This window comes from Salvia hispanica, chromosome 5 (assembly GCF_023119035.1).
Source record: "Salvia hispanica cultivar TCC Black 2014 chromosome 5, UniMelb_Shisp_WGS_1.0, whole genome shotgun sequence".
Lineage (NCBI taxonomy): Eukaryota > Viridiplantae > Streptophyta > Magnoliopsida > Lamiales > Lamiaceae > Salvia > Salvia hispanica.
The window spans coordinates 10,681,304-10,708,150 of NC_062969.1; the positions used below are offsets into that span (position 1 = coordinate 10,681,304).

The 26,847-nt window shown below is 35.5% G+C and overlaps 3 protein-coding genes across 3 annotated transcripts; all 3 read right to left on the reverse strand.

Annotated features, from left to right (window-relative positions):
- Nucleotides 1-912: 912 nt before the first annotated feature.
- LOC125189391 (mechanosensitive ion channel protein 6-like) lies at nucleotides 913-4,008 on the reverse strand. Its single transcript, XM_048086673.1, has 5 exons — nucleotides 2,213-4,008; nucleotides 2,009-2,135; nucleotides 1,633-1,926; nucleotides 1,357-1,559; nucleotides 913-1,279 (listed from the first exon to the last, which is right to left on the reverse strand). Exons 1-5 carry the CDS (start codon nucleotides 4,006-4,008, stop codon nucleotides 985-987), a joined length of 2,715 nt encoding a protein of 904 aa, XP_047942630.1. The 3' UTR covers nucleotides 913-984.
- Nucleotides 4,009-5,049: 1,041 nt separating this feature from the next.
- LOC125188705 (serine/threonine-protein kinase STY46-like) lies at nucleotides 5,050-12,049 on the reverse strand. The gene is made up of 17 exons (XM_048085711.1): nucleotides 11,919-12,049; nucleotides 11,487-11,842; nucleotides 11,007-11,121; nucleotides 9,970-10,034; nucleotides 9,669-9,788; nucleotides 8,755-8,809; nucleotides 8,550-8,660; nucleotides 8,311-8,361; nucleotides 7,876-8,051; nucleotides 7,679-7,786; nucleotides 7,310-7,383; nucleotides 7,005-7,180; nucleotides 6,659-6,754; nucleotides 6,236-6,316; nucleotides 6,089-6,142; nucleotides 5,807-5,941; nucleotides 5,050-5,417 (listed from the first exon to the last, which is right to left on the reverse strand). The coding sequence occupies exons 2-17, from the start codon at nucleotides 11,678-11,680 to the stop codon at nucleotides 5,340-5,342; spliced, it is 1,689 nt and encodes a 562-aa protein (XP_047941668.1). The 5' UTR covers nucleotides 11,681-11,842; nucleotides 11,919-12,049; the 3' UTR covers nucleotides 5,050-5,339.
- Nucleotides 12,050-25,101: 13,052 nt separating this feature from the next.
- Nucleotides 25,102-26,076, reverse strand: LOC125189392 (zinc finger BED domain-containing protein RICESLEEPER 1-like). The gene has a single exon (XM_048086674.1). It carries the CDS (start codon nucleotides 26,074-26,076, stop codon nucleotides 25,102-25,104), a length of 975 nt encoding a protein of 324 aa, XP_047942631.1.
- Between the last annotated feature and the right edge of the window lie 771 nt (nucleotides 26,077-26,847).

Genomic DNA, 26,847 nt, shown 5'->3' on the forward strand with positions numbered 1-26,847 from the left:
AGGCACTTTAAAAGACTTGAACTTTACATAATCTATATTCTATACTTTAAAAACTTGTCTCCAATAATAAGTGAAGGGTTATTCTATATTTAAAATTAAAATAGTAATTCCTAAGAACTTTATTGACTTTGAGATATAAATTTATAAGTATAATACTCTAATTGATAGTGACACAAATTAAAATGGACTTTTTTTGACATTGATTTAGACAAAATTTAGATATAAATTACAATTTCTTCCATTGTGACAAAGTTTGAAGTAAATTATAATTTATTCTAGTATTAAATAAACATATAATTGAAATTAAAATTGAATTTAATTCGGTTACCGGTTATAACCGACGGTTATCGGTTATAACCGATAACCGACTTTTAGCAAAACTTAAAACCGAAACCGAACCGATAACCGTAAATGTCGGTTATCGGTTAACCGATAACCGACCGGTTTCGGTTCGGTTCTCGGTTAACCGATTAACCGAAAACCGTTTACCCACCCCTAGTATCCATCATTGGCGGTCTCCAACCTACCCAAGGTAGGTGAGCCCGCCTTCCATAGAAGCATCCGCATTAAGCATTTAAGCTTGATAGTATTCGTCACTGGCGGTCTCCAACCTACCCAAGGTAGGTGAGCCTGCCCACCACATTTGACATATTACTTGAGACATAATCCCTTTCGTTGTTACTATAACTATTTGAGAATGAATCTACATCTCTGACATACATATTAATTTTAGAAACTATTTTCTCTTTAATAAAATGAGACTCATTTTTCATTTGATAATACATTTTTAAAAAAAATTATCAATCTCTCTTAGTTTACCAATTATACATTAAATTCATGTCAACCAATTATCTATCCCACAATATATATAATTATGGAAAACACAAAATAATGTAAAGCTAACAAATATATTTCCATTTCACCATATACATCACGATGACCTAATACAACAACACTGATGCATCATAACTAGAAACAAAAAGTTCAGGTCGCCGGAGGAGGAGTAGACCACCCGGGCGGCACCCGGGTGGTTGTGATGTTGGGCATTGCACGAACATTGACATCGAGAGGATAGAGACGATACTCGATATCAAGCTCCTTCAGGATCTTCACCGTCTCCTCCACCAAAAGAGCCCTCCTCTTCCATCTATCTCCCATGTTTTGATGGTTCATCTTATGTCTCACCCACACCGATAGCTTCAACATATTGAGCTGCTCAATGTTCATCACCACCACCGACGGCTGCGGGTACCAATAGTCGTTCTTCACCTCGATGTATCTGCACACCAATAATTATACCATATATATAGAAAAAGTTATCTTTTGTTTTCAAAATTTAAAAGTACTAGTACATACGTTGTGACTCTCTGCTTGATCATCGCAATCTTCTCCACAGGCGTGGCGATGTGGACAACAAAATCGACGGAATCTCCCATGTCAGGGCTCCGGTAGTAGTTCCCGATTGGCCTCGTTGCGAGAGTCACGTTGGGATATATAATCTTGAGATTGTCGTATCGCAAGAAAACCGTAGTCAAAATGTTCATCTCCTCCACGATCATCTACACCAACGCATGAAGAAAAATATAAACAAGGCGATGCATAAATTAACAAGTGAAGAGAAAGTTATATAACCTGGATTCCATCAATCTCGCAGCGATCACCAACGTCGAAAGGGTGTATGACGAAGACGAAGATTACAGCCTCGAAGACGGTCTTGCAAGTGTTTCCGAATATGAAGGCCACAACGACTACCTGTGAGCTAATGTAGAGGAGAAACTTGCTGGTGGCGATCTGGAGAATGACGAGGCAGACCACCAAGATGATCAACCCTACGATCACGTTCACCATGTGGTGGAGCTTGTCCACCGCTGTTTTCGTGTCGTTGAGCGTCAGGGCCAGTGCCCTTCGCTCTATGAACGCGTTAACCTAACAAATATAAACATTGTTGATAGAAATCCGTAGAGTTGTATCCTAAAACCAATTGCCATTAGACCACTTATGTACTTACCACCCAACTCTTGAGGGAAGCTTTGCTAATCCTCTTATCGCTCTCGGTCGACCCCTCCACCGCATTCAAGGTCTTCAACGCGTCTTGCTCCGGCAAGAAACGCATCAAATCGTCGAGGTGGATGTGCCTGGAGAGGAACATACATCAAGTTATTAGGTCGAAGAAAAAGCTAGTTGCAAGTAGAGAAGAAGGAAGAAGAGTGACTTGGATTTAGGCTTAGCGACGTTGCGGAAGATCTTCCTGGCCGCACATTTGGCCTCGCATTCGCTTCGTATCTGCGTGGAGGCCTCGTCGCCCTGGGAGCTATACTGCACCTGCTCATCCAGCGTGGTCAGCACCCCATTCTTCACAACCTTCATCAGCCTCTTCATGTTCCAAGCAGACACATTCTTGTGATTCAGCTTATGCAAATCCTCCATCGACACTATCTCATGCTGGCTCTTACTCCTCTCCATATTAATATTCTTCGAATCCTTCATGCTCTTCGCCAGCTGCCCCGACGACAGCTTGAAGCTCACCGCCTTGCCCGGCCTAGGCGGCAGTTGCCCGCTCTTGGGCTGCTGCAGCGCCGAGGGCTTCAAATCCGGGGGCAGGGTCGCCCCTGCGTTCTGAAGCCGCCACACCTCCGCCATGGTCCGCTCCTCCTCCTCTAACTGCTTCTTGATCTCCAGGTGAGGCGGCCCCGATAGCGCCTCGATCACCTTCTGATTGAAGAGAGACTCCTGAATCCGGTCGAAGAAGGTGCTGACGTGGAACGACGACGCGAGCACCTTCACCATCAACGTCTTCACCAGCCATAGAAGAGTTCCGACGATCATACAGACTAAGACTGTGTTCACATACCATAAGAATTTGTCATTCCCTTCCAGTTTTTTGTCGAACATCCAGTGCCACGCGATCAGCACCAGCCCTAGCCAGATGCAGTTCACCACCGATCGTTTCACTCCGTAAACGAAGTATAAGACTCTCTTCCTCATGAAGAAGTTCCTCTCGATGAAGAACACCACGATGCGAATCCCCCAGCCTGATACCAGCCTCCCGCATATCAAGACCAGAATCAAAACCTCCCATTGCCATAAATGCAGGCCTCTGAATTTCCTGATTTTCCATTTTTTGAAGCGGATGGTGCAAACTAGGGCGGTCACGATTAAAATTAAGCTGATCCATTGGAGCAATGTTAGGGTATTGAATTTGCCCCCTCTGTATTCCTCGGGCAAATCCTCGTCGAATAACGGATCCTCCTCTTCGTCTTCCCCGGGTCGGGTCACCATGCCGGATGCCCGCCCGAGTACTTCTGAGCGGAGCTGGCCGGATTTCATCTCGGGGCGGCGTTCGGGTGTGGAGTCGGGCGGATCGAGGAGGCGCGATTTGGTTTTCATTCTGCCGTACCTTTGTTGGATGGAGGAGGTGCATTTGAGGACCTGGCCGTCGGCGGGGGTGGAGCCGCCGCTGTCGTTGTTGTTTTTGGCGATGGATCGGCGGCGATTGAGGCCGCTCTGATTGCTGGCGTCGTCGCCAATGTCGTCGTCGGATGAGGAAGGGGAGGAGACGGGAGATTCATTGATTTCGCTTCGGAATTTGTCCTGCTCATCGACGGTAACGCGGCGGCTTTTGGCGGCGAGAGGGGGCAGGCTGCGGGAATTGTTATTGTTATTGTTATTGTTATTGTTATTGTTGTTGTTGTTGCGTAATTCATCCATTTCAAGGTCGACGTCGAGGCAGAGATCTCCGCCGGCGGCTTTCTGTTTGTGGAGGAACTGATGAATGAGCTTGGAAGGGGGGTCGTGAGGTGGTGGTTGTTGCATGGGAGGGTGATTTTGCCAGAGGATGGGAGTGTCGTCGTCGATTTTGACGATGATCTCGTTGGCGGAGTCGCGGCGGTGGTCGGAGAGAATGGGCTGCTCTTCGAAGAGTTGGTCGGGGTCGGTGAGGGAGATTTTGCGGGCATGCATAAATGATTTGGAATTGGAGGGCTTCCTGCGGGAAGGAGGAAGCTCCATTAATGATTATTCAAAATCAAATGAGGCAAAGAAATCTTCATTTCTTTCAGGATAAAATACTCTTCAGATATTCAAGATTTCATCCCAAACCAAATTGTGGATTTTGAATAACTATGGCATTACCGATGACAGAATGAGACCACATTGTAATGGATGTGAATGCATGGTTTTCGTTTTTTTACTAATTTTCAACTGTTGGGATGATTGTATTTTTTTGAATTATTTAATTGTATTTGGATCGAATGCTAAATCATTATACTATAAAATAGAATATAGTAGTACTACTACTAAACATAGAGTGATAAAACATCAAGAGATTTTTATAAACTTATGGAGTACTCATAAAGCTGATTATACCAATTTTTTTCAAAATAATTAGAAGGGCTACTTGGGTTACGGACTTACAGTGTTTAATTTGACTGTACATGATGAAAAAAATAAAGTCTCTTGCTTACTATGCTTAAGTTGTTGACATCACAAGACATAAAACTAAAATATGTAAATTGAGTGTGCGTATATTGGTTTGATCGTGTACAATGGTTTATGTTATTGATCAGGGAGAGATCTCGACATCATCACCAAAGTTTTAGGAAATTGATTTCCCCTTAATAGCACATTTAAAACGAGATAAAGACATAAATGCGAGATTGAATGTGAAGAATTTAGTAACAGTAAGAAACTGGTAAAATAAACATAATTCGTTAAGACAATTATAGCATGCACAAATTGGGAGCAGGATACAAGAAAAGAAAACTTGTTCATACAATAAGTGTGATTCGAATATGAAATGAAGGAGTATTTGCGGAAAAAATGGAAATTCTGATTTTAAAACAAGAATTTTCGTAAAAGAAAAGGTTAAACATTGGACACAAACCATATGAGTTTCTACATAAAATCGCCATTTTACTCGGCTTTCTTCTTCTTCTTCTTCCTGGAGAGAGCCGATTGCCAAAAGAAGAAAAACAACACGAGCTAAGAGAAGGTAGAAAAAGACCACCAAATATATTTGGTTATACATGTCCTAATATACACAATTATAGATGAACTTTCAACCCCAAAAATTTAATATAGAGTAGAGTCAAACTTAATCTTGTATGATGTGTCACAGTGTTTACATTTGATTTTCATGAAAAACCTCACAATAAAAACTACTAATAAGATTGCAAAAGTTGTAAGATGAAATGCAGTACAACCTCAAAACAAAGGGATACTGTACAATGCCAAATAGAATAAATGGACTAAGGGATGCAATTAACCCTAAAATTGGACGTGAGTTTTAATATCCCTAAATTAAAAAAAAATCTTCATTCTTTTATTGAATTAACTGTTATTTAGTGATGTGCACGTCTCAAGGCCGAAAAGAATCCTCCTGATCTCTCCTTCCGTTTGTCGTCCCCATCGTCTCCGACCTGTTTTACAAGTGTATAATTAGTTCATGGGCAAGTTATAACAGCAATTAGCTCATAAAGTATGCATATGATTAGGTATGTAAACAAGCAAAAAATATCATCAGCTGTACTCCCTCTTCCCCCAAATAAGTGTCCTATTCAGATATAAAACTTGTCCGGAACAAGTATTCCTATTTCACAATTCCGAATGAAAGATCATGTCAAATTTTCTATTTTACTTCGTGATTCGTTTTCTCATATTATAATTAGGGTCTTGGCATACACTTTTTCTTGGAGCAGACACATGGTCGGGGGAGGAGGGAGTGAATATGATAATTTGGTAATATAGCAAGTGTCAATTAGAAGTAGAAGGTATGCACAGTGATCACTTAAACAAAAAAGAACAATACCTCCTTGGCAATTTTCTGCGAGATCTCCATTACTTCAGAGAAGTCAGGTCTTGCTGCTGGATCTTGCTGCCAGCATTTCTCAAGTAGCTCGGCAAGCTTTGGGTGAGTGTTTTTTGGAATAGTTGGTCTTAGACCCTGAAACGCCAAATGAAAGGAAGTGGTTTGAAATTTACAACATTTAACTTTTCGTGTGGTATGTCAAGTGAATTAGTCTCTGCTCAAGTGTGCATAAATGGTTTTTATGAATAAAAACCCAACTGCATAGCATTGTAGAAGCCTTACCTTTTGGACCACTCCAACGGCTGCTTGTAAAGGAGTCAAGTACTCATAGGGGATCTGACAAACAAAAAAGCAAAAAAGCAAAAAAAACATAACTAATTGTTGTCTAGAAGATTAAGAGTACACAATTTAAGAGAGCAGAAGAAGTACCTTTCCGGTCAGCAGTTCCCACAAAACCACCCCAAAGCTGAAGACATCTGCCTTATGATCATACGGCTTATGTTCAATCACCTTTAAGAAAAGAGCACTAGTGAGCAAATCAAGATTAAGATTGTGTTATGACAAGAACCAGCAAGCAGAGACAGAAAACTGCAGACTAGAAGAGGAAATGCAAAGAATAAAGCTCCAGAGGGCCTCTTTTCAAACCCGAATAAAAGGGCGCATAATCTATTGTTTGAATTATGTTAAAAAGTGAATTCAAGTATAATAGTCAAGCATGGGAATCTTCAGAATTGGTATGATAAAGATACAACATATAATAATGACAGTCACAGTTACAGCTCGTAGGAAAAAATCTGCATATGATGCATAACATCTCCTATATTCTGATTTGGTTCAAAGACGAAGGCATACCTCAGGAGCCATCCACCTATATGTCCCCGTTTCAGCTGTCATAACACCTGACTGTGATTTCACTCTGGCTACCCCAAAATCAGCCACTTTAACAACCTGCAGGTGAAGACATTTGAGTTATTCCAAACTATGAAAGCTCCAATAGTTGGAATGGGAGATTATGTAGTGTACAATATCTTCAGTTCTACCCAGAATACCAAGAACTTTTTACCCAAAATTCACAACACTGACATAAAACAAAAGTCGAGACCCAAATATTTTCTGCACATGGGTAACTATACAATTTGACAGATTCGTGGGGGAAAATAGATCAAAGCAGATTCAATTCATTAAAAATAATGCTTACTTCATTTTCATCCATCAAAAGATTTGCGGCCTTCAAGTCCCTGTGAATGATATTGTTCTGATGCAAATAGTTCATGCCCTTTGATACATCAATAGCTACTTTGAGTAAAGCTGGGAGCTTGAAAGTACCCTTTTGCTTGTGTAAATAATCATAAACACTCCCTCCAGACATGTATTCTGCAATCAAACAAACGTAAAACTTACCCTGATTTGCCTTTTACATCATTAGGAAAAAGGAAGAGACCTCAAGTAGTTCAAACCATATCTCTATATTTTTCAGGCCATGGTACTATGTTTGACACGTACCTGTCACTATGCACAGGTTAGGAGGTCTCGTGCATGCTCCTATGAATTGCACAACATTCTTGTGTCGTACTTTTCTGCAAGTAGCATATACTAATCAATGAAAAAGGAATAATGGTTCATAAATCTTCCACAATAATAAGATAAGTTTAAGATGGATGCCAGCGTCAAGTTTAAAAGGTTGAAATAATAGCAAAACTGATGCACTGAACAAATAGACTCGCAGGAATATAAGATAACATCAGTGAGAAAACTGTCGCCCATGATCATTAAAAAACCGAAAGTTACCAAATAGTATAAAAAATTCTTCAAAGGATGCCCTACTATAGCTGGTTCGTCCACCAATATATCAATAAACACACATTGACTAACCTCATTATATATACTTCCTGGGCAAACTCCTTTTGTAGTTCAGTATTCAATCGCTCTGTCTTGAGAATTTTGATTGCTACTTCCTGACTGCAGTAAGTACCTTTATATCTGAAGAAAGAAAGTAAATTTATTAGCTTCTGCTAAATAGAACACTCAACTACACACATAAGTTGACAAGTGACAGCCCTGGTACTTACAGATCACCATAGGATCCTGATGCTATCTTGGACTCAAACTTCAAGAGCTGAGGATTGATTTCCCAGACATCAGTACCATCACTAGGAATTGTCAGATGATCAGCTTCTCTTTTGATGGATAGTGGATCAATTTCACTGAGAGAAGGCAGATTTTGCGCATTTGGCCATGAATTTTTCTGCAGTAAACATGAATCGTCCATGACAATACAAATCTATAATAATATTAAATCAAGCATATAAGAGACAAATAGGATGAATTCAAAGAAAAAGAGAAGGATCCCAACAAAAACTATCGTAGACCGAGCACATATGTACTCTGTAGAGTAAAGTGCATAACATTAGTAATAGCTCCACGCTGGCTTTTTAACAAAATCATGTGCAGGAAACTTTATCAGACTCCCAATTTCCTAAATTAAGGAGTATAATGTGAAATACCTCAATCTTGAAAACTTCTTTTTCTATAGCAGTCCGGAGTTGCTCAACCTCCTGAAAAGTCATCAAAGTAAAATAAGGGGCACCCAAACATGCATGGATACAGAAAAATTACTACACGAAAAGTATTTTTAAATGATATTCTTAATATGCAAAATATCTAACATGAACGAGGGTTGGTGGCCAATGAAAAGGAAACAATCAATACAACAACAAAAATGGCTGTATTAAGGTGTAGATACCTCAAAGGGCCACCCGTCAACAACAAAGACATCTAGCGAATAGCCATCCACTGTGGAAAAGGCATGTGCTTCTTGGATGTTTAGTCCAATTTCAGCTAATAAAGAAGTCAACTGCAATTGCCATCATTGAAGAGTTTACTTCATGTTAGATATCTTTCATGTGACCAGTATAGCATAGTGAAATGGATTAAGTAATATTAATTACCTGACTGAGAAGCTTTGGCTTGTCATCTGCTGAAAAGGTAATCTCATGCATGGCCCTGCATTGAAGTTTATAGCAAATGTAAGCTTCGTGATATGCATTTCCAGTATTATTTTCGTTAAACATTACAACTTGTCAAACAAAAAAGTTTAGCAGTAAAGAACACAACAAAACTTCCAAAAGATACACTGTCACTGTGTTTGGGTTATTAAGTGAGATAAAAACATGATAGACATAAGTTATATAGCTGTACTTTGGTTGATTGACAATTTGACATTATAAGAGAGTTAGATAACCGATCTCTATTAATTAAATATGTTTGATACAGTTGTGTTTCCCCCATTACTACACACTGAAAGTTAACATTTATAACCTCATTGCAATTAGGGTCAGGAACTTACAACCCACTTCAAAAGCTTAAAGCCAAAAAAGAAGAAAAGGTTAGACCCAACTTCATCACTCAAAGTATGGCAAAGCATTTCACTGAGTTTTCCATAAAAATAAAATTAGTCCTCAAAATTGCCTCCATCTTCACCTGCTTTCCACATTATTTTTCAAAAATTCCAGAGAAAACTCCCCTGACAGCTAAGTCAGAGCAAAGGGAAATTTATTAGTTTATAGTTCTGAATGTTAACAAGAATATATCAATGTCAGAAGATTAGTAAGAAAGGCTCAAAAGTGAGGGATCACAGATCCCATCCATGCCCTTCAAATGGCTGATGGACAAATTATTTTTTCATGGGCCCGAAAAAAGTCAACAAAAGTACACAATGGGTGGGACATGGAATATAATCACTTTCAAAAGATCCAATCAATAGCAGCCTAAAGAATGAAAGTAACAAGTCATATATAATGGCAACTACGTTTAAAAATAATACTATGAATCATGTCAAGATCAGATAAACTATTTAGTATACCTGGGAATCTTGGTACCAGCCTCTGTGACACTATCTCCATCTTGAACTTCAGATTTGTTTACTTCAAGTGCAAGAGCTTCAAGATTAGGAGAAGAACCAAAGGCAGGTGGGGGGTGGATGCTGAATAAAAAATAGGATAGTAAATATTCACAGGTTCAATAAAACCTCACAAACTACATATAAATCCAGAAGAACTACTTAATAAAATATTTTATGACGAAAGATAGTGACAAATTGAAACTGTTAATAAACGAGAAACCATGAATGTCAATTATAGATATGAAAGAGTCGCGGGCTACACCTTCCCCTTCTTGGTGAATGTGAATGTACTGAATCCCCAGAATTCCCATCAAAGAGAGGCACAACCTGTGCAAAATGCCAGGATTAAATTATGTTCAGCATATATATGACATAACCAATCATAAATACCATGCAAACAGTGATAAAAGGCAAAGACAATGGTTGTTAGGTCATCTTTCCTTAGATCAGTTGAGAAACATCTCATCATTTAATAAGATCTCTCCATGAGAATGAAAATAAGTATGTGGGATGAACATGAAGATTTGGCAAGCTTGTAATATAGGTGGACTTATGTTAATTAGAGAATTGAATCCATGCAAAATAAATTTGTGCATATTCCAAATCTCACCATATTACAGAAAAAAAAGAATGAGAATGAGGTGCATGTTGGCTGGTTTGTTTGGACCTTACCCAAATAAAGGCAGACAACGACTACCATAGACCTCAAGATGTACCTACTTTTATCTCAAGGTACAAATGTGGCAAATTACATCAGTATATGCTCTAAATAAGTAGCAACCTGTTTGCTAAAATGTCAAACTTCACCTAGATAGCAGATGGGATACATTCATGATTCAACCATCTTTCACTTTCCAAACCTCAAAACATCAGTAGAGATTCTAAATTCAACTTAAGTCTTAAATATATTGAATAATCAATGAGTTAGAACTCTGGCACTTGACCAACATTATAAGGGTAAAATCTTAAGCTTCCTAGAAGTAAATATAAATTTTAAAGGGGGCAAGCATTGGGCTACTGGTAAAATCGGTTAAGCATTCACTTTTCTGTTACTCTGAAGATCCTATTTTTGGTCTCCACTCTCCACCAATCAGCTCAAGATGACTATTGTACCTTCCTGACGAAACAATTCTCACAAGGCACGAGTATTGTCATTCAAACAAACTATCTTGCTTCCAAGTTGAAGTTAGAGATGGAATTACTAGCCTAATGGTCAGCAGATGCCACGTGAATAAACACAGAACATTAAACAATTAACATATCAGGATCACAGAGGGAAGCAGAACAAGCAAAGTTCACCTGTACAAGCCGAACTTCGAAAACTGGTCTATTAGCAGGATCGCGAGCTAGATGCAGTAAACGCTTGTGCGTGAGAACATCTTCTGCCCTCTCAACATTCACATCCATTGCATACCTTCGATGAAGAGAAACAGATACTCAGTCAGAGACTCATAGAGCAATTAACATACCGAAACGCATCAGAAGGATACACATGTAGAGAAATAACAAAAAATATCTTGACATGCAACACCGCCATAGCTGATATGATTACAGTCTTACATCGTTACAACAAGTTCCAGCAATCATAAGCTGAAAATATCTTTCGACATGGTTAATCACCGCTCAAATTCGTAAATCCAAACAAGACGTACAAAAAATCTCAATAATAAAGCACTCCTATTGGAAAGAGAGAAATGAAAGGAAAAAGACAAATTATACCGACAATATTAGAACAACGTTAAGCGCGTGACTGTGTAGGTTAGAAAGAGTAAAGGCAACCTGGCCGGTAGGCGATTGAAATGCGCCCAAAGCTGATCATCGAAAGTCGGCTCCTGTGCCTCCGGATGATCGGATTCCTTCAGCCGCCGCAAAACCTCATTGTAAACCTCCACTTTCTTCCGCTGCTGTCGGCTCTTGGCAGCTGAAGATTCCACCACCCTACTTCCACAACTCTCGTTATCTTCCATCACCATTTGAGATTCTGAATTCGCGATGGATTTTGCACAAATCACAACCACAACCACAACCACAACCACAACGACTAACGCCTTGATTTTTCTTCAAATTTCGATCTAACTGCTTTTACGGTTCACGTAAAGTGAGATTGGTGATGTAGATTTGAGATGGCGAAATTCCTGTAAACATATTAGCGCCCACTGGTAATAGGATAATTGGGAAATTGGAGTAAAACTCTTGGGATGAAGCTCTCACTAATGTGGATTTGAGATTTTTATTTTCGGTTTCTGAATTGGATCCGCTCTTCCATCCATATCCATTTCTCTATTTTCTGTCTCTCTCTAAGCCTCTCTCTCTCCTCTCTGTTTTGCTTCTGAAAGAGTAAATAAAATATTTAGGGAACTCTGGTTTGTGTAGTTGCTCTAGGTCTTATGGTTTTTTAATAGTGGAACAACTACTCCCTATTCGCTTACGAAAATTATTTACTACTCCTATACCTTTATATTTTAGTATTATAGTAAGTATTTTATAAAAAAATACGTACTAGAGTTTTTAAGAAACATAGTAGTAGTAATTAAAATTACGAAAACACAATTGAAATAAAAATACATCAGTAGTCCAAATTTGGTCTTGGAGCACCATAATGCATATATTTGTCATACGTCATCATTTATTCATTCTATTAATTTATTGTATTCACCCGAGTAGGATCACCTAAATTTAAAGATTGTGCGGAGAGCTCTAGACAACAAGCATCACGTGGGATGCAAAATTTATATTTGTGAGGGGTGGAGTAAGAAATGGTGTAGGAAAAGCAGTAGGTGATCCAAACTGTCACTCATCCCGTAATTACACTCAGTCTCCTCTGTGTTCCCATACATAAGATGTGTCACATTTTTGCTCTTAATGCTTGGCTGCCTCTTGGACCATGGGACGATTTTATATCATTGTCATATTCATAGTTGTTTGATCATTCGTTAGAAGTGTTATTTGATCACTTACGCCTAGTGGAGTCCGATCCTTCGTTATTCAACCACTTCTCCCACTGATGCTCCTTCACCTAAGCTCCAAGGAACTTGAAGGCCATCGGGTTCTCTTTTTAATGGAGATATTATGCACCTCTTTCATCAAATCGTCTTCATTCTAGCTCATTTTTATTGCGACTCAGCTTGTCAATTTTATGGGCATAATTTATGAATGCCTGGGTTGGGTTTGACCTATTAAAATTAGCTCCAAGTATAGGTGTTGTGCCTACAAATATACTTTCAAAATATTAACTATCTTAAAATTTTATTGTGACTTTCTTAACAACTATACTATATAGACTTAATTTCATATACAAATTAAGCATCGCTATCAATATTATTTCAAACCGTTTGCAATAAAGTGAGACTTGTATTCATTATAATAAGCGTGAAAATTATCCAATATGAAATTTATCACTCATACACAAATCGTTAAATGTGTCTCTTATATTCCCTCAATCCCAACTTAATTGTCACTCTTAGAGTGGATACTGGTTATAAGAAATGTAAAGAAAAATTGGTTGAAAAAGTTAGTGGAATGTGAAACCCACTTTTTAATACTGATTTTATAATAAAAATGTGAGTAATGTGAGTTAGTAGAAAGTGAAACCCACTTATTTATGATAAAAATGAAGTGTGACAATTAAGTTGTAATGGACAAAAATGGAAAAAATTGACAATTAAGTTAGGACGGGGGGAGTAATATACAAATTGGCATTTGTTGTCGTAACTACACAAACTCATAAAAAGTTATCAAAATGAAAACCTCATGAGCAGAAATTTATTGTATCCAGTTCTCGTTAGTGTGACTCGAAATAAAGTCATACAGTGCAAAAAATGAATACAGTAAATACTAACAAAAATATAGTTTAGAATCACTCGCAAATTAGTAGGTCTAAGAAACTAATATTTGATAAATCTTTGATTATTTAGACTTTAGAGAGCTCATAATAATTTAGTAGTAACAAATTATAGGTCAAATAGCAACTTTTTTAAAGGATCAATCTTATCCATGATATAATAGTAAGTCATAATTTTGGATTGCACTAGATTAATGGAGTACTAGTATTATACTAACGTTGGTCGTCATAAAAATTTTAACTAATTTCGAAATGTGAGGCAGAAGACCCTAAATAACATTCTAAATCAAAGGCAATTTTATTCTAATGCTGAAATTCTTCTAGAAATAGAAAAATATTAGTACTCCTACGGGACCCCCAAGTATTATTAGTGCAGGATTCGAGATGATTATCCAAATGATTTTTAAATTTAATGCCGATTAATGATTATTTATTTATAATATTTCAGGTGGTGGTGGTAACTGCATCTACTTTTTCAATTAGAGAATAATGTTGTCGACAAATCGGAATTAACGGGAATTAGGGTGAATTCCAATGAAGTGTGATAGTATTTCAAAATGATTAATGCTTTAATCATTTTTAGCAAAACAAAACATAACTATAATTACTGCGTTGTCAGTCCCGATGCTATGGTGAATCTACTAGGATCCGAGTCATCAACAATGGCAATGTTGTAGTATCGGATAAGATTTCTATCTTTTAATACACATTTTTAGGGATTTATAAGGTATGTCAAAGCAGCTGGTGGGTAACGGGTATAAAGAAAAAAATTGTAAATTAATTATACTCTCTCTGGCATATGATATAACACGAGGATTAAGATACAAATTAGTAAAGTAGAGAGAGGAGAAGAAGAATAGTTAAAATAGTATTAGTGTATTGATTTGTAGTATAAGTTGCAAATAATTTGATGTATAAGGAGAATAAAAATTGAACAACTTTCTATAAATAAAAATGTTTATAATTTTTATGGGACGGAAGGCAATAAAAAATATTACTCCAACAATACAGAGAAAGTAAATTTTATTAGCAAACTAATTAAAATAGAAAAATAACTCTTAATCACTTGCGGAGAGTATCTATGTTTACAATTGTCAAACAACATAATGCTTCTTAAAAGTACAATTCGAATTCACAGATTTTTTGTACTAGTTTTTTATCCACCAAGATATTTTTAGTTAAACAGTGTTTCTTGTAGTATCAATCAATAAAGTCATTATTGAGTTAACAGATAGTATGTCGTTAAAATGTTATTTTGCCACTAAAAGCAAAGCTGTGGTCCTCACGTTGAATGCGAGTGTCTCCACGTGGAAACTATCCACCGTGGCACCTTTTTTTTTCAATTTTCATGTGGTGAAGTTTGAAGTTTAAATATTTATTCATTAAAAATATGACCACGATAGATAACAAATAAATGAAATTTTCAGAGGCAGCATCTATATGGTTACCATCTTACACATGGAATTACCAAGGTGCGTGATTAAAGTATAAAAGACAAATCAGATTAAGTTAAAATATCTGGTTCGTAGTCGAGATATATCTATCCCCGTGTTTGGCGAATTTCCGTAATAATTTATTTTTTCAATTGTACTAAAGAATTGCATACACAAAATGGTACTATTCCTACAATATTTAGTTCTACTACTTTTTAACTCTTTTTGAGGGCAGGGATCAGTGATTGGGAGAGTTCAACTTGCTTAAGGAGTTGAAAATTAATGAAATCAGCGTGACATATTGGTGAAGGTAAGGTCCCCCTCTCTCATCGATTTTTTTTTTTTAAGTTGCACGTGTGATTTGATAAACTGAAAATATAAAATTATTAAAATTCCAGTAATAGTACAAATGTATAACTCGCAGAACACAAAAAGTAGATATTTATAGATATAATCAAACGAAGCTCGTTTAAAAAATAAAATAAAAGGACTGAAAAATGGGTAAAACGATGCTCATAATTAATCTCTCATAGTCTCATGTGACATATGGTGTGAGATGTAACATGTATGGTGGATAGGTGAACACTATTGATAAGAAGGTGACATTTCCAACTTTGTTGGGTGGCAAAGAAAAGATGATAGCAACATTATTATATTATTTCTGCTACATATAAATGTTTCCATCTTCAACATATAGATATTTTTATCTTGTGATTTGTTTCTTTCGGTTTTCCTTTTATAAACTGAATAGTATTTTGGTTTTGGAGTGTCAATACATCAAATTTAGCAGTGCCGTGTCATGTACTATGTACTTTATTTTCTATAATTTGTCTAATGGAGTTATAGTTCACAAAAATATCAACCCTATAAATATATTGAGTGGCAAAATAGTTATTTAATCTGGGTATAGGAAATTGTAAGGTTGGAGAATAATGGAGATAGTTAACACTTATTTGTGGATAGTTTAATGGAATATACAACTGGAGGTAATAATTAGTTTATATCCGTGATCCTTTATATACTAGTAATATAAAAAAAAATGTAAATTTTTTGTTCATTTAGGAAAACTCATTCTGTACTTATATTACTCCGTTCTTATTTATTTTCTGTTGTCTCACTATAATTATGTCATAGGTTTATTTTAATTATTTCTACTTTATTATTTTATCATCTATCTACAATTATCTCCCAACATAACTTACTAAGCACTCATTTAATAATTTTCGTGCCCAAATCAACATCTCAATCAGAGTAGAAGAGTTTAAAAGCTTTTCCTCTTCTTTCTGAGATAAATTACTAGAATAGAGAGAGTTTAAATAATACTCCAGTAATTTGTAAGCCGCGCATAATATATGATTGAAATCAAAGAATCTCACACGCACTCACATAATAGAGAAATTTGCATAAATTGCTGAGAACGTGTAAATCATGGTAATTAATTAACATATTGATGTTTTATACATTTCAATGCTTATTAGCATGTTGTTAGTATTTTAATGTTATTTGGCCGTTGAATTGAATAAATCGCCAATCGCGGGACTCGTGAATTCTTAAACAAAACGACCTAAATCAATATCATAGATTATCAATTTCTCTAAATATTAAGATAAAATCCAATACAGTGTCAATTAATTATCAATAACCAATTACTCATTTACTAATATAGTAATATGGAAATCGCGACTGCAAATTAACCTTATGGTTCAAAACCAACAATTTAGCCTTTACATTTTCATGGCATATTTAGAAATAACAGTAAATTAATCCATGCAGAAGTTCACCTAATCTTCTTTAATTCGCACAAAAAATGTACTAGCATACTATTTTAGTACAATTATTGGTAGTGAAGATGTACCTAATAATAATTGAATTAATTTATAAGAAAGCAATTTAGTTGATAATTGGGATCTTGGAGTTGATATATAATGATAATTTAAATAAATAATTGTCGGGGTCATTATGGTTATAAAATACAATTTGAATGGATAACATAAATTATAAATTAAATTATCTAATCCCATGATATTAACATGTTTATCTTTTCCTTTTTAAATTTTCTTAAAGTCCAAACTGTGCCAACACTTTTTAACTGTTTTATGCTAGGAGTATTTTATATTGTAGAAACGTGTGATTATTGATTCTGTTGATTTTATACACTGGTTAAAATCTGGAGGCATAACATGGATGATATACTAAAGTAAATGTGCAGATTTACACTTACAAACCACAATTTATGCAGATTCTCTTGTCTTTATTTTGCTAGTAATTTAAAGCATTGAATACATAAGAACATAATAGTTCCATCTTTAAATTGAACCTGATCGGTTTTATTTGAATCACTTTTATTATTAATTAGTATATTAGTATTTTCTTACTAAAATGTTCCCACTATAATTTAAAAGATATATACAGCATCATTAAAAACGTTTTATTACCCAAAAAAAATGTTTCATGAAATGTTTATGACAAATCCACACATGATTTCCAGTTTGATTTGAAGATATTCATGCAAATACAAAAAAATGTTAATATTTTCCTAAATCTACATGTATTTAATTTGAAAAGTTATTTTTTTCTAAATTATTATAGAGAGATAAATATATAATATTTTGAATTCATTTTAAATAATAAAAAAAAATGATCATTTGTATACAATTTATGTACATTTTTCAATACTCTAAACCCATAAAGTTGTTAAATATTGCATTTCACATATTCTTACAATGAGTCCTTGTGCAATAATAAAATCTAAGGTAATGATTTTGATTAATTGTGGTAGGTTAATATTGCCAAAATGAGGTTCAAAATGGACATATTTTAGGATCTAGTTTTACATCAAGATGAATAATGACAAGATTTTGCATTTTGTTTTCAATAAGTTAGAGAAGAGTAGAAACTAATTTATTCCTGTTTCTATTCATAGTATACTATGTGCTCGTGTAATTATTTACATAGTATAATCAAATTTGAACTAATAAGCTGCAAAATGCGAATTCATCTTTACCAAACTTGTCAACAAAGGAAAGGAAAAAATAAAAAAATAAACATGTGGGCCCTTTGACCTCGATGGAAGACCACCATGGCAAAGTAAAAAATCATTGCTAATAGATTTAGGGTAGCCTAAATTAAGGATTGGGATGCCACATAGATAGATGCCTAAAATGATGACATGGCACATGCCTCTTTGGGTTCTCAAAGGTCCATTGAATATGGATACTTATCCTTCTAACAAGTAACAACATTAATTGATTTGATATGAATTTTAATTTGACTTTGAGTTTATAAAATAATAATCAAACCATATTAAAGTCATGGAGTGATGAAAGAACACAATCTCGCTGGCGTGGTCGGGAAGTGGCGACTTGATCCTCTCTCTCTACAATTGGGAAAATGCGTTAGAATATGCCATTCCACTCAACCTTCTTTACTCTGCAATTTGTAAATTTAATCATACTAATTGTCACTAAAAGGCTTAATCATTGTTAGTAATTAGTATATCCGTTTCTACAATCTGTATCAATTTAAAGATACCGTATCACACAAAATTTTACAAATTTCATAATAATGCGTTATAAAAAATTACACCATGAGTAAAGACATATCATGTAACTGAAGGAATTTCATGACTTGGGGATTTCAATTTGTTAAAATGCATAGAAAGATAGTGGGATCGATCCAAATTATAAATTGTATGTGGTGTAGAAAAGGAGACAAAAGATCATTATGCAAGTCTTCGAAACATGATGACTCTTCACAAACCCAATCCATTTCATACCCTTATTGTGGATAAAACCATATCTGCCAACTCCAACATGTGGGGAGCAATGCTCATTGCTCCTTTTCACTATTTATTTGATTAAATACAAATTTTCAAGAAATTATCATATGATCGACACCTACTCTATATGCATATATAATATATATATATATAGTACGATAATAGTAAATGAGAGTAATTGGATGGTGTGCTAGATTTGGACCCCATACAAAAAAGTATGAAAATATTTTATACTACTACTATTATTGTCAGGACCGCATTTTCTAAGGATAGAAAACACGGTAAATCATGACTAGGGAAGGATAAAAGAAGCGGGAAAGAAAGGAAAAAACAACGAAACTCGACCAAAGCTTAAATAATTGGGAATAGCTCGAATAAAATCAAGTATCTCAACAATCAACAACTCAAAAGAATATTATCTCAACAATTGACAACTCAAATAAACAATATTCAGCGGAAGCATTCGAGAGAAGAATAATACTATGTATGAAGACATAATATATTCGAGATCTTTTATTTGTTATCTTCTTCACTTTTATGCTCAACACCCACCGCGCTCGTCACAGCTCAACCTCGCACATTATAAAAAGAAAAGCAGGGCTGAGTACTTGATGCACTCAGTGGACTCATGCCGAAAACATTTTATAAAAAGAATAATTATCATGCCACCATTGAGTGACCTTGTGGTTTTGAAAATGCCCAAGACACTAAAATCATTTCCATTGTAAAACTCGACTGCAGTCATTTTCCCATAGATGTCTACTATATCTGATCCATTGATGACAAGGAATGTGGCCACATTCCAAGTCACTAGACCGGCCGACCCAAAAGACGGCTCACGATCCCCATTGGTGTACACTAGCCTGAGTAGGGACTCACTCCCTAGTCAGACCCGAATTCGATTATCCATAAATGGCAAAAGCCACAGCAGATAGGTTCCATAGATAAAACAAAACACGGCATGACAAATATTCATTTTCACATAAAAATATACTTAGGGCATTGCTCTTATTTTAAAAGAAAGCCCACCTCGTTCGCTTAAAGCCTTAACATGTGTTCCATTCCATCCTAGAATAGCATGCTCAACGTCACCCATTGATTCGATGTACGCTAAGCCCAATCTTCCATTTTATTAATTTGGCCCGAACCGAATAAATTCCAATCCAGCCCCTTAATTAAAAAATAGAAAGCCCAAAACTTTAAATTAATTCATTTGGCCCAAATATCATTAAATAAAACAAGCCCAAATCTTCTTCAAGATTTTCTCACCTTACTGCTCACGTGAAATTCCAAAGTGAGATTGAAGTTCCCAAAATCAAAACTCAACACAGTATCGCATCTCCCTTCACGCAGTGCTCCTTATCTCTTTCTCCTCTTCCAGCAACGATGTCATGCCGTCTCCGATGAATTCACGGCTACCGTCCCATCTCTCTTCTCCTTCGCTGATTGTTGCCGGCAAAACCGCCGCCAATGTTGTGACGCAGCAGGAGCTGCTGCAGTCACAGTGCAGTTGAAGCCTCCGGCCTCCTATGTCTCCCTCGCGCGGTTTCACGCCATCACCTCCAGCCTCATCGTCTAACGCAGCAGTCACCGCTGCTGGATCGTTGCAGCCCTGCTGCTGCTGCAGTTCGCCGTCGTCTGCTGCTCCCACAACACGATTCACCATCGCGCCGCTATTGCCCGCTGATTCGCCTCCGTCGCTCGCAGCTCCAACACCGCCGTGAAAACAGCGATTTGTCCATCACTTCAAGACAACGTCGCTGCATCTCCTATCTCTATCTCACGTTCCCAAATTCAGAGAAACCAACTTCCTTTTCCCACTTTCTTCTCAACTCACGCACTCTCTCTTCCTCTGATCTGTACTCCGTCGTCACTGTCGGCGAGCTCGAAGGCTCAGCTCTCCGCCTATCTCCTTCTCTCATCGCCGCGGCCGCGACTCTCCATCATCACTGTTGATCAGCCAGCGCTGTCGCTGCAGTGGTGTTTCGGATCTCAGCAGCCGCCATTGAGGACACCTGCCGTCTCAAATTTCTAATCGCAAAGCCGCTAAGTCGCTGGCCAAGCTCCACCGCGCCTCTGCCTGCTCGAGGTTAAGCCAACGCCGCTGCTGCTCGCCTCCCCGAAAGTGGGATATAGTCTCCATCTCTGCCTGAGTTACACGGCGATGAGTTCCTACAACCCGATATCCCATCTTCGCAACATGAACTCTCCATCTTTCGGTTTCTCTTTGAATTTTGAAGGAAATGTGAAAAGACTTTTGAAAACGTCTCCGATTAGGTTTTGGGTTTAGATGTATACATATAATAAATTCCACTAACTGCATATATCGTGAACCCTCCACCACCATATCATGCCTAAAAATGTGGAAACTGATTTGTGAAGATTTCACTGTTGGTTTAGAGTTTATTTGAATTTGAATTTATGAATAATCTGGGATGATTTGTTCCTATTTTTCAGTATTGCAGATCATAGAGTAATCTGCCGTTTTTATTCTCGTTCGGTCAATGGGTTTGGATAAAATGGGCTCAAGAAGAAATATTAAAATATATTTTGGGCTCGCAACAAACGGATTTCGAATTGGGCTGGGAAAGAACAATTATTTTAGCGCTAAAAGTAGAATCCTTTTCAAGTGCACAAACGATGTCCCTTCAAGAACAAATAAAAAGGTAGCAAAAAAGTCGGGGTCTTACAATTATTTTGATCTAGCAGATTTTTTCTATCCAATATAGTGTCATTCGACTTAACTACTTTTCTAAGAGCATTAGTTGAATTAGGCTAATTAGGTCCCATTAAATAGAGTATGGGCTCATTAAAAAATATTATGTGGTCTCTTTATGCATATAGTGGATCGGCAAGGCCCAAACTATAGCATGAAATCTTTTGAACAACCCATTTTGCGAAAAACTTAGAAAATTCACCTCTTTTCGGGCAAAAACCTAGAAATTTGTGAGCCATCTTCCAAATAATTGTTTGGTTTTAGTTATTTTCCTGCATCAATTGTTTAAATACATATATTTTGTGGTGAAAAATATGTTACGCTAATTGTTATAGTTAAATATATATTTTGTGGTTATTGTTACTATGAATTGGAGTGAAATTATGGCTTAGAACTTTAATTGAAAATTATGATTTACATTTTGACTATACATTATATTGTTGTTGGTGTTTGAAATAAATCTGTAGTGTTTGTAAATTATGTTCATTGTTGTTAACTTGTTCTAGTTAAATTCTACATTTGTAGTTTCTTTGTTAGCTTTTTTTTATAGACAAGTGCTCTATTTTTATTGATGTTAGTAATATGTGTTCAATTTTGGAGCTTAATATGTAAGCCATATCTCAACTTTAATGAATTCGATAATGAAATCTAATTTTAAATTTGAATTAATTCAACCATAACATTCATACTATAAAGTGGAGATAAAATCACCAACCTCCATCCATGCTTTCTTTATTTTGTTGTAGAGGTTGAAATCCACCAATTGATATTCGTTCTATCTTTGACTGGATCTTCCATAATTGATTTTATCCCCTCTTTGATCTCGACGCTTTAATGAAATTTGATAGACAAAGAATCAATAATTTTATATGTATGTAATTATGAAGTATATATATAAGTATGCCATGAGTTATCTTTTCGGTGAATATAACTGTGGCACGTCAAGCATGCGATATCCCTTTTTTCTGATATCTTTGCATGCAAACCATACACTTATTTATAAGTGATCAATCAAACGAAAGGGTGCGACTATTCAAATCATATAACCATAAGGTGATTACATGAGATAAACCCTTTCATAATCAACTGCCAAGTTAAATACATTAACTAAAATAACGGCAGTACATATACATATTAATTATAATAATTACTTTAATATATATAATTAACCACTATAATTAATGCTCAATCTTAATGCATTAATTTGTATACGCATGTCGACATACATAGATAGGGATGTAATCAATTGCTAACTAATTACCAATCCCAAATTGAGACCAATTTTCAACTATTAGATTAGAAGATCTTGTGGTTAATATAATGCCAAGTGTAATATATTTTAAATTTAAATAATTATTAATTAAATTAAAAAGGTATTAATGTCAAATCCTATATGTAGTAATTATAACTAACTACTTTCTCTCTCCTCAAAATCATCTCAAATCTTTAAATTTACGTAACTATCTCAATTTAAATTATTTTTTCGCAAAAAATATATCAAATTAAACATAATTTAATAAGGATTCCAACGAGATCTCAATTGCATATGTTCCGACGATGTTCGGGTGATAAAATTTGATAAATTATATTTCAATTTTCGTACATGTTGATAAACATTTATTTTCAACAAATGCAACAAAAAATCTCAATATATTGTAGGCAAAATCTCAATATTATGTATGTCCAATCTCAATAAAAATGTGTTGATATTTTCTTGTCCTTGTGTTGATATTCTAATGTCATATTGTTGATATTTGTAATACACAATGTTGATATAAAAAAACACTCACGAAAATTATCATATGATAACATAATGACGATATTACCCTTTTGTTGATATTTTGTCTACTATTTATTGAGATTTTGTGAGCTTTAATCTCATCCACTCATTTTAAAATCCAAAGGTGGAGATTTAGTCTTGATTTTGGATTAGGGTGCTAAAAGCATTAGAATAGGAACCTATCTATGTATATATTTATACATATAATCAATTCAAATATACATCAATAGTTCCATTTATACATATAATCAATTCAAATGTACATCAATAGTTCCATTGTGTATATATATATTATATATAAATGTAATTATATTTAGAGGTAAGAGAGGAGGGTTATCAATACAACCAATTCTAATTCTTTAATCGAAATCGATCCGTCACGGTATCGTCTTTAATATTAGAATCCTTATCATTTAATATAAACTTGATCCTTATAATTAAACCAATAGACACATAGCTAGGTCATATAAGAATATAAATATTCTTACATAATCTTGTAAATTGATAAATTTTATGTTTCAAATGACACATCTTTAGTATATGAAACCCACTTATTTTGAAGACCCTATCGTAGTATATAGTTGCGAGAGTATTAAACCCATCCAATACCGCAACTTGGATGGCAAAATTTGGGGTGCGTGATGTATGCGGTCATTTTGGGACACATTGAAAGATGGACTTGTAACATATAGTATCACATAATTTATCCGTCCTACAAGAGTATGCATTTTTTTATAAAAATTCTTTTTCTCTTTATTGAGATGGAACCTATTTTCCACTAATAATATTTTAATTATTTTTTCTTTTTATACATCTCTTACTTTACCAATTATGCATTAAAACCTATGGGTGGATCGGTACGGTATACCGTACCATTAGTGTCATACCGTATACCGTACCGAAAGTAGCGGTATGACAAAATTCCATACCGATACCTTACCGAATTTTCGGTATACCGGAGTCCGGTATACCGAAAATTCGGTATGATAATTTTCAATACCATTATTGTACCATTATTGCGGTATACCATACCGTATTACTGTATACCATACTTTTGCGGTATACCAAAATATAGTACAACATACCGTAATACCATTATACCTGCTATAAAAATAAACTATTATAGTTTTATATCCAAAATATTTAAAATAACATTTCCAAGTGTTCAACAATTTGTAAAAAGGTCAAAACAATAAACTTTAAGAATCTAAATCCAAAACAACCAAACTTATACCCAAAATATTTAAAATAACATTCAAGTGATCAACACTATCTTCATTTCTCGCAACCTTGTTGTCTTCATACTACAATCCCACAAGAAATCTTTGAAGGTGCCATCTGCATTTGACAATCTTTGTAAATAGTCGATCATAATCATAATGACAAATACTATGAAACAACCAAACCAAAATAAATATATGAAGTGTAAAATCCATATATCGACACCACCTAATTAACTAAGAAGAGGTGAAGTGATTAAACTTAAAAGTAAAATAATGACAATACAGACTACTATGTAGATGACTTCAATTTTCATATGAACAGAAATACTCGACATTACATGGCTGATTGAAAAGATGTATGCTTAAAGACATAAAACAGTAATATAATATCTAGTACCTCATAAGTTGTTGGATCAAATAGGAGATAAAATTTGAGAATCATCTTGACTCATGATTGCATCTACAAAATAATATAAAAATAATTATCATATATAAGACAAAGAAATTTAATAAATTAAAGTAACATAATAACAATTACTTTTTTCAATTTCTTCAATTTTTTTATACAACTCAAGATCATCATCGGTTGGATCTTTATATAAGCTAAACTTATCTCCTTTGAGCTAATCATTCGTGCACACCAATGCCTCTACCATTTTTGGGCTCAAGCTAGTCCTAAAAGGATCCACGATCCTTTTACCCAAGCTAAAAGTTGATTCACTAGCAACTGTTGAGCTAGGAATTGCAAAGATATCCTTTGCAATTAGTGAAAGGATTTGATATCTAGTTCCACTTACTTTCCACCAATCCAAAAGATCAAAAGAAGGATTAGACCGCTGCTCCATCTCATCGGCTAGGTACTTATCCACTTCGTTGGATATTTGTTTAAGTTGGTCTTGACAAACTTCTTCTTCCATGCCATTGTAAATTTCATCAAAGAGATGCAAACCACCTTGACCAATATTGTCTTTATTGTCCACATGTTCTATGTACGGCTTCTGATCCTGAGTGGACAAGGTATCATGCACTCCCTTATACTCTCCCCACAAACATACCAAGTCATTTTTAAATCGATCACATAACTCTTGAAGCTCTTGATCATCATCTCTCAATTTTTTGCCTCTCAATTTCTTAACGCTTACCGTAAGCATTTTAAGCTTGTTCCTTGGATCCAGAACACTAGCAATAAAAATCAGTGGATTCATCTTATTCCAATTCCCCCAATATTTATCAAATTTCACCTTCATTGCTCTTGCAATATTTGCAAGATTCGGATCTGAACCATCACTGCACCTTTTCCCAATCTCAATTTGTAGAGCGAACATTGAAAGAGAAATCAAATGAGATGTAGGTGTTTTTGATGCACTTAACTCTAAAGTCGCATCATAAAAGTTCTTGAGAAAATGCACAAATGATTTTGCATTATCCCAATCATCTGCAAGTGGAGGCCCCATTCTTTTATTACCCTTTTCATCCTTCTCTTGAAAGTATTTCGTGAAAGGAAACCATTCTTCATACATCCTTTCAAACACCCTTCTAAACTTCAATGCAACTTCAAGCATCTTATAGGTTGAATTCCACCTAGTTTTCACATCCATTGGTACTGTTGACATACTTGAAAACTTGGCTAGAAGAGCAAACTCCCTAAATTTATTCAATCTAGAAGGGGATGAATGAAGGAATATAACTGCATTCCTAATAGCCTTAATAGAAGAATGTAGTTCTTTCAAGCCATCCTTTACAATCAAATTAAGTATATGACAAGCACACCTCAAATGCAAATACTTTCCGTTAAACAACAAGGTTTTTTCAATTCTCATTCTTTTTTTCAAGTAGTCAATTGCACTATCATTAGAAGATGCATTATCAACTACAATCGAAAATTTCTATCCCCCAATATCTCAAACAAAACTCAATCACCTTGCCGATTTCCTCTCCTACATGACTAGTGATTTTAGTGAAGTTAATGATTCTCTTATGTAACTTCCAATCACTATCTAAAAAATGAGCTGTGATAACCATATAATTTATGTTTTGCATCGATGTCCAAGTGTCTGTAGTAATACTCACTCTCTGTCCACTTAGCACATTCTGAATCTTCTTCTTCTCATCTAAATATAAATCATAAACCATACCTGCAATTTTCTTGCGGCCGGGAATTCGGAATCTTGGTTGTAATTCATGCAAGAGAGCAACAAGCCCTTACCCTTCAACAACCTGGAAGGACACTTCATCAATAATCACATATTCAGTGAGCTTCAATTCACATCTTTTCTGATTAAAACTATGTGAAACTATTTGACTTCCTTGTCCCATGGTCTCTTTCGTCAACACGGTTTGACCTTTCTCACGACCAACATGTTCATATA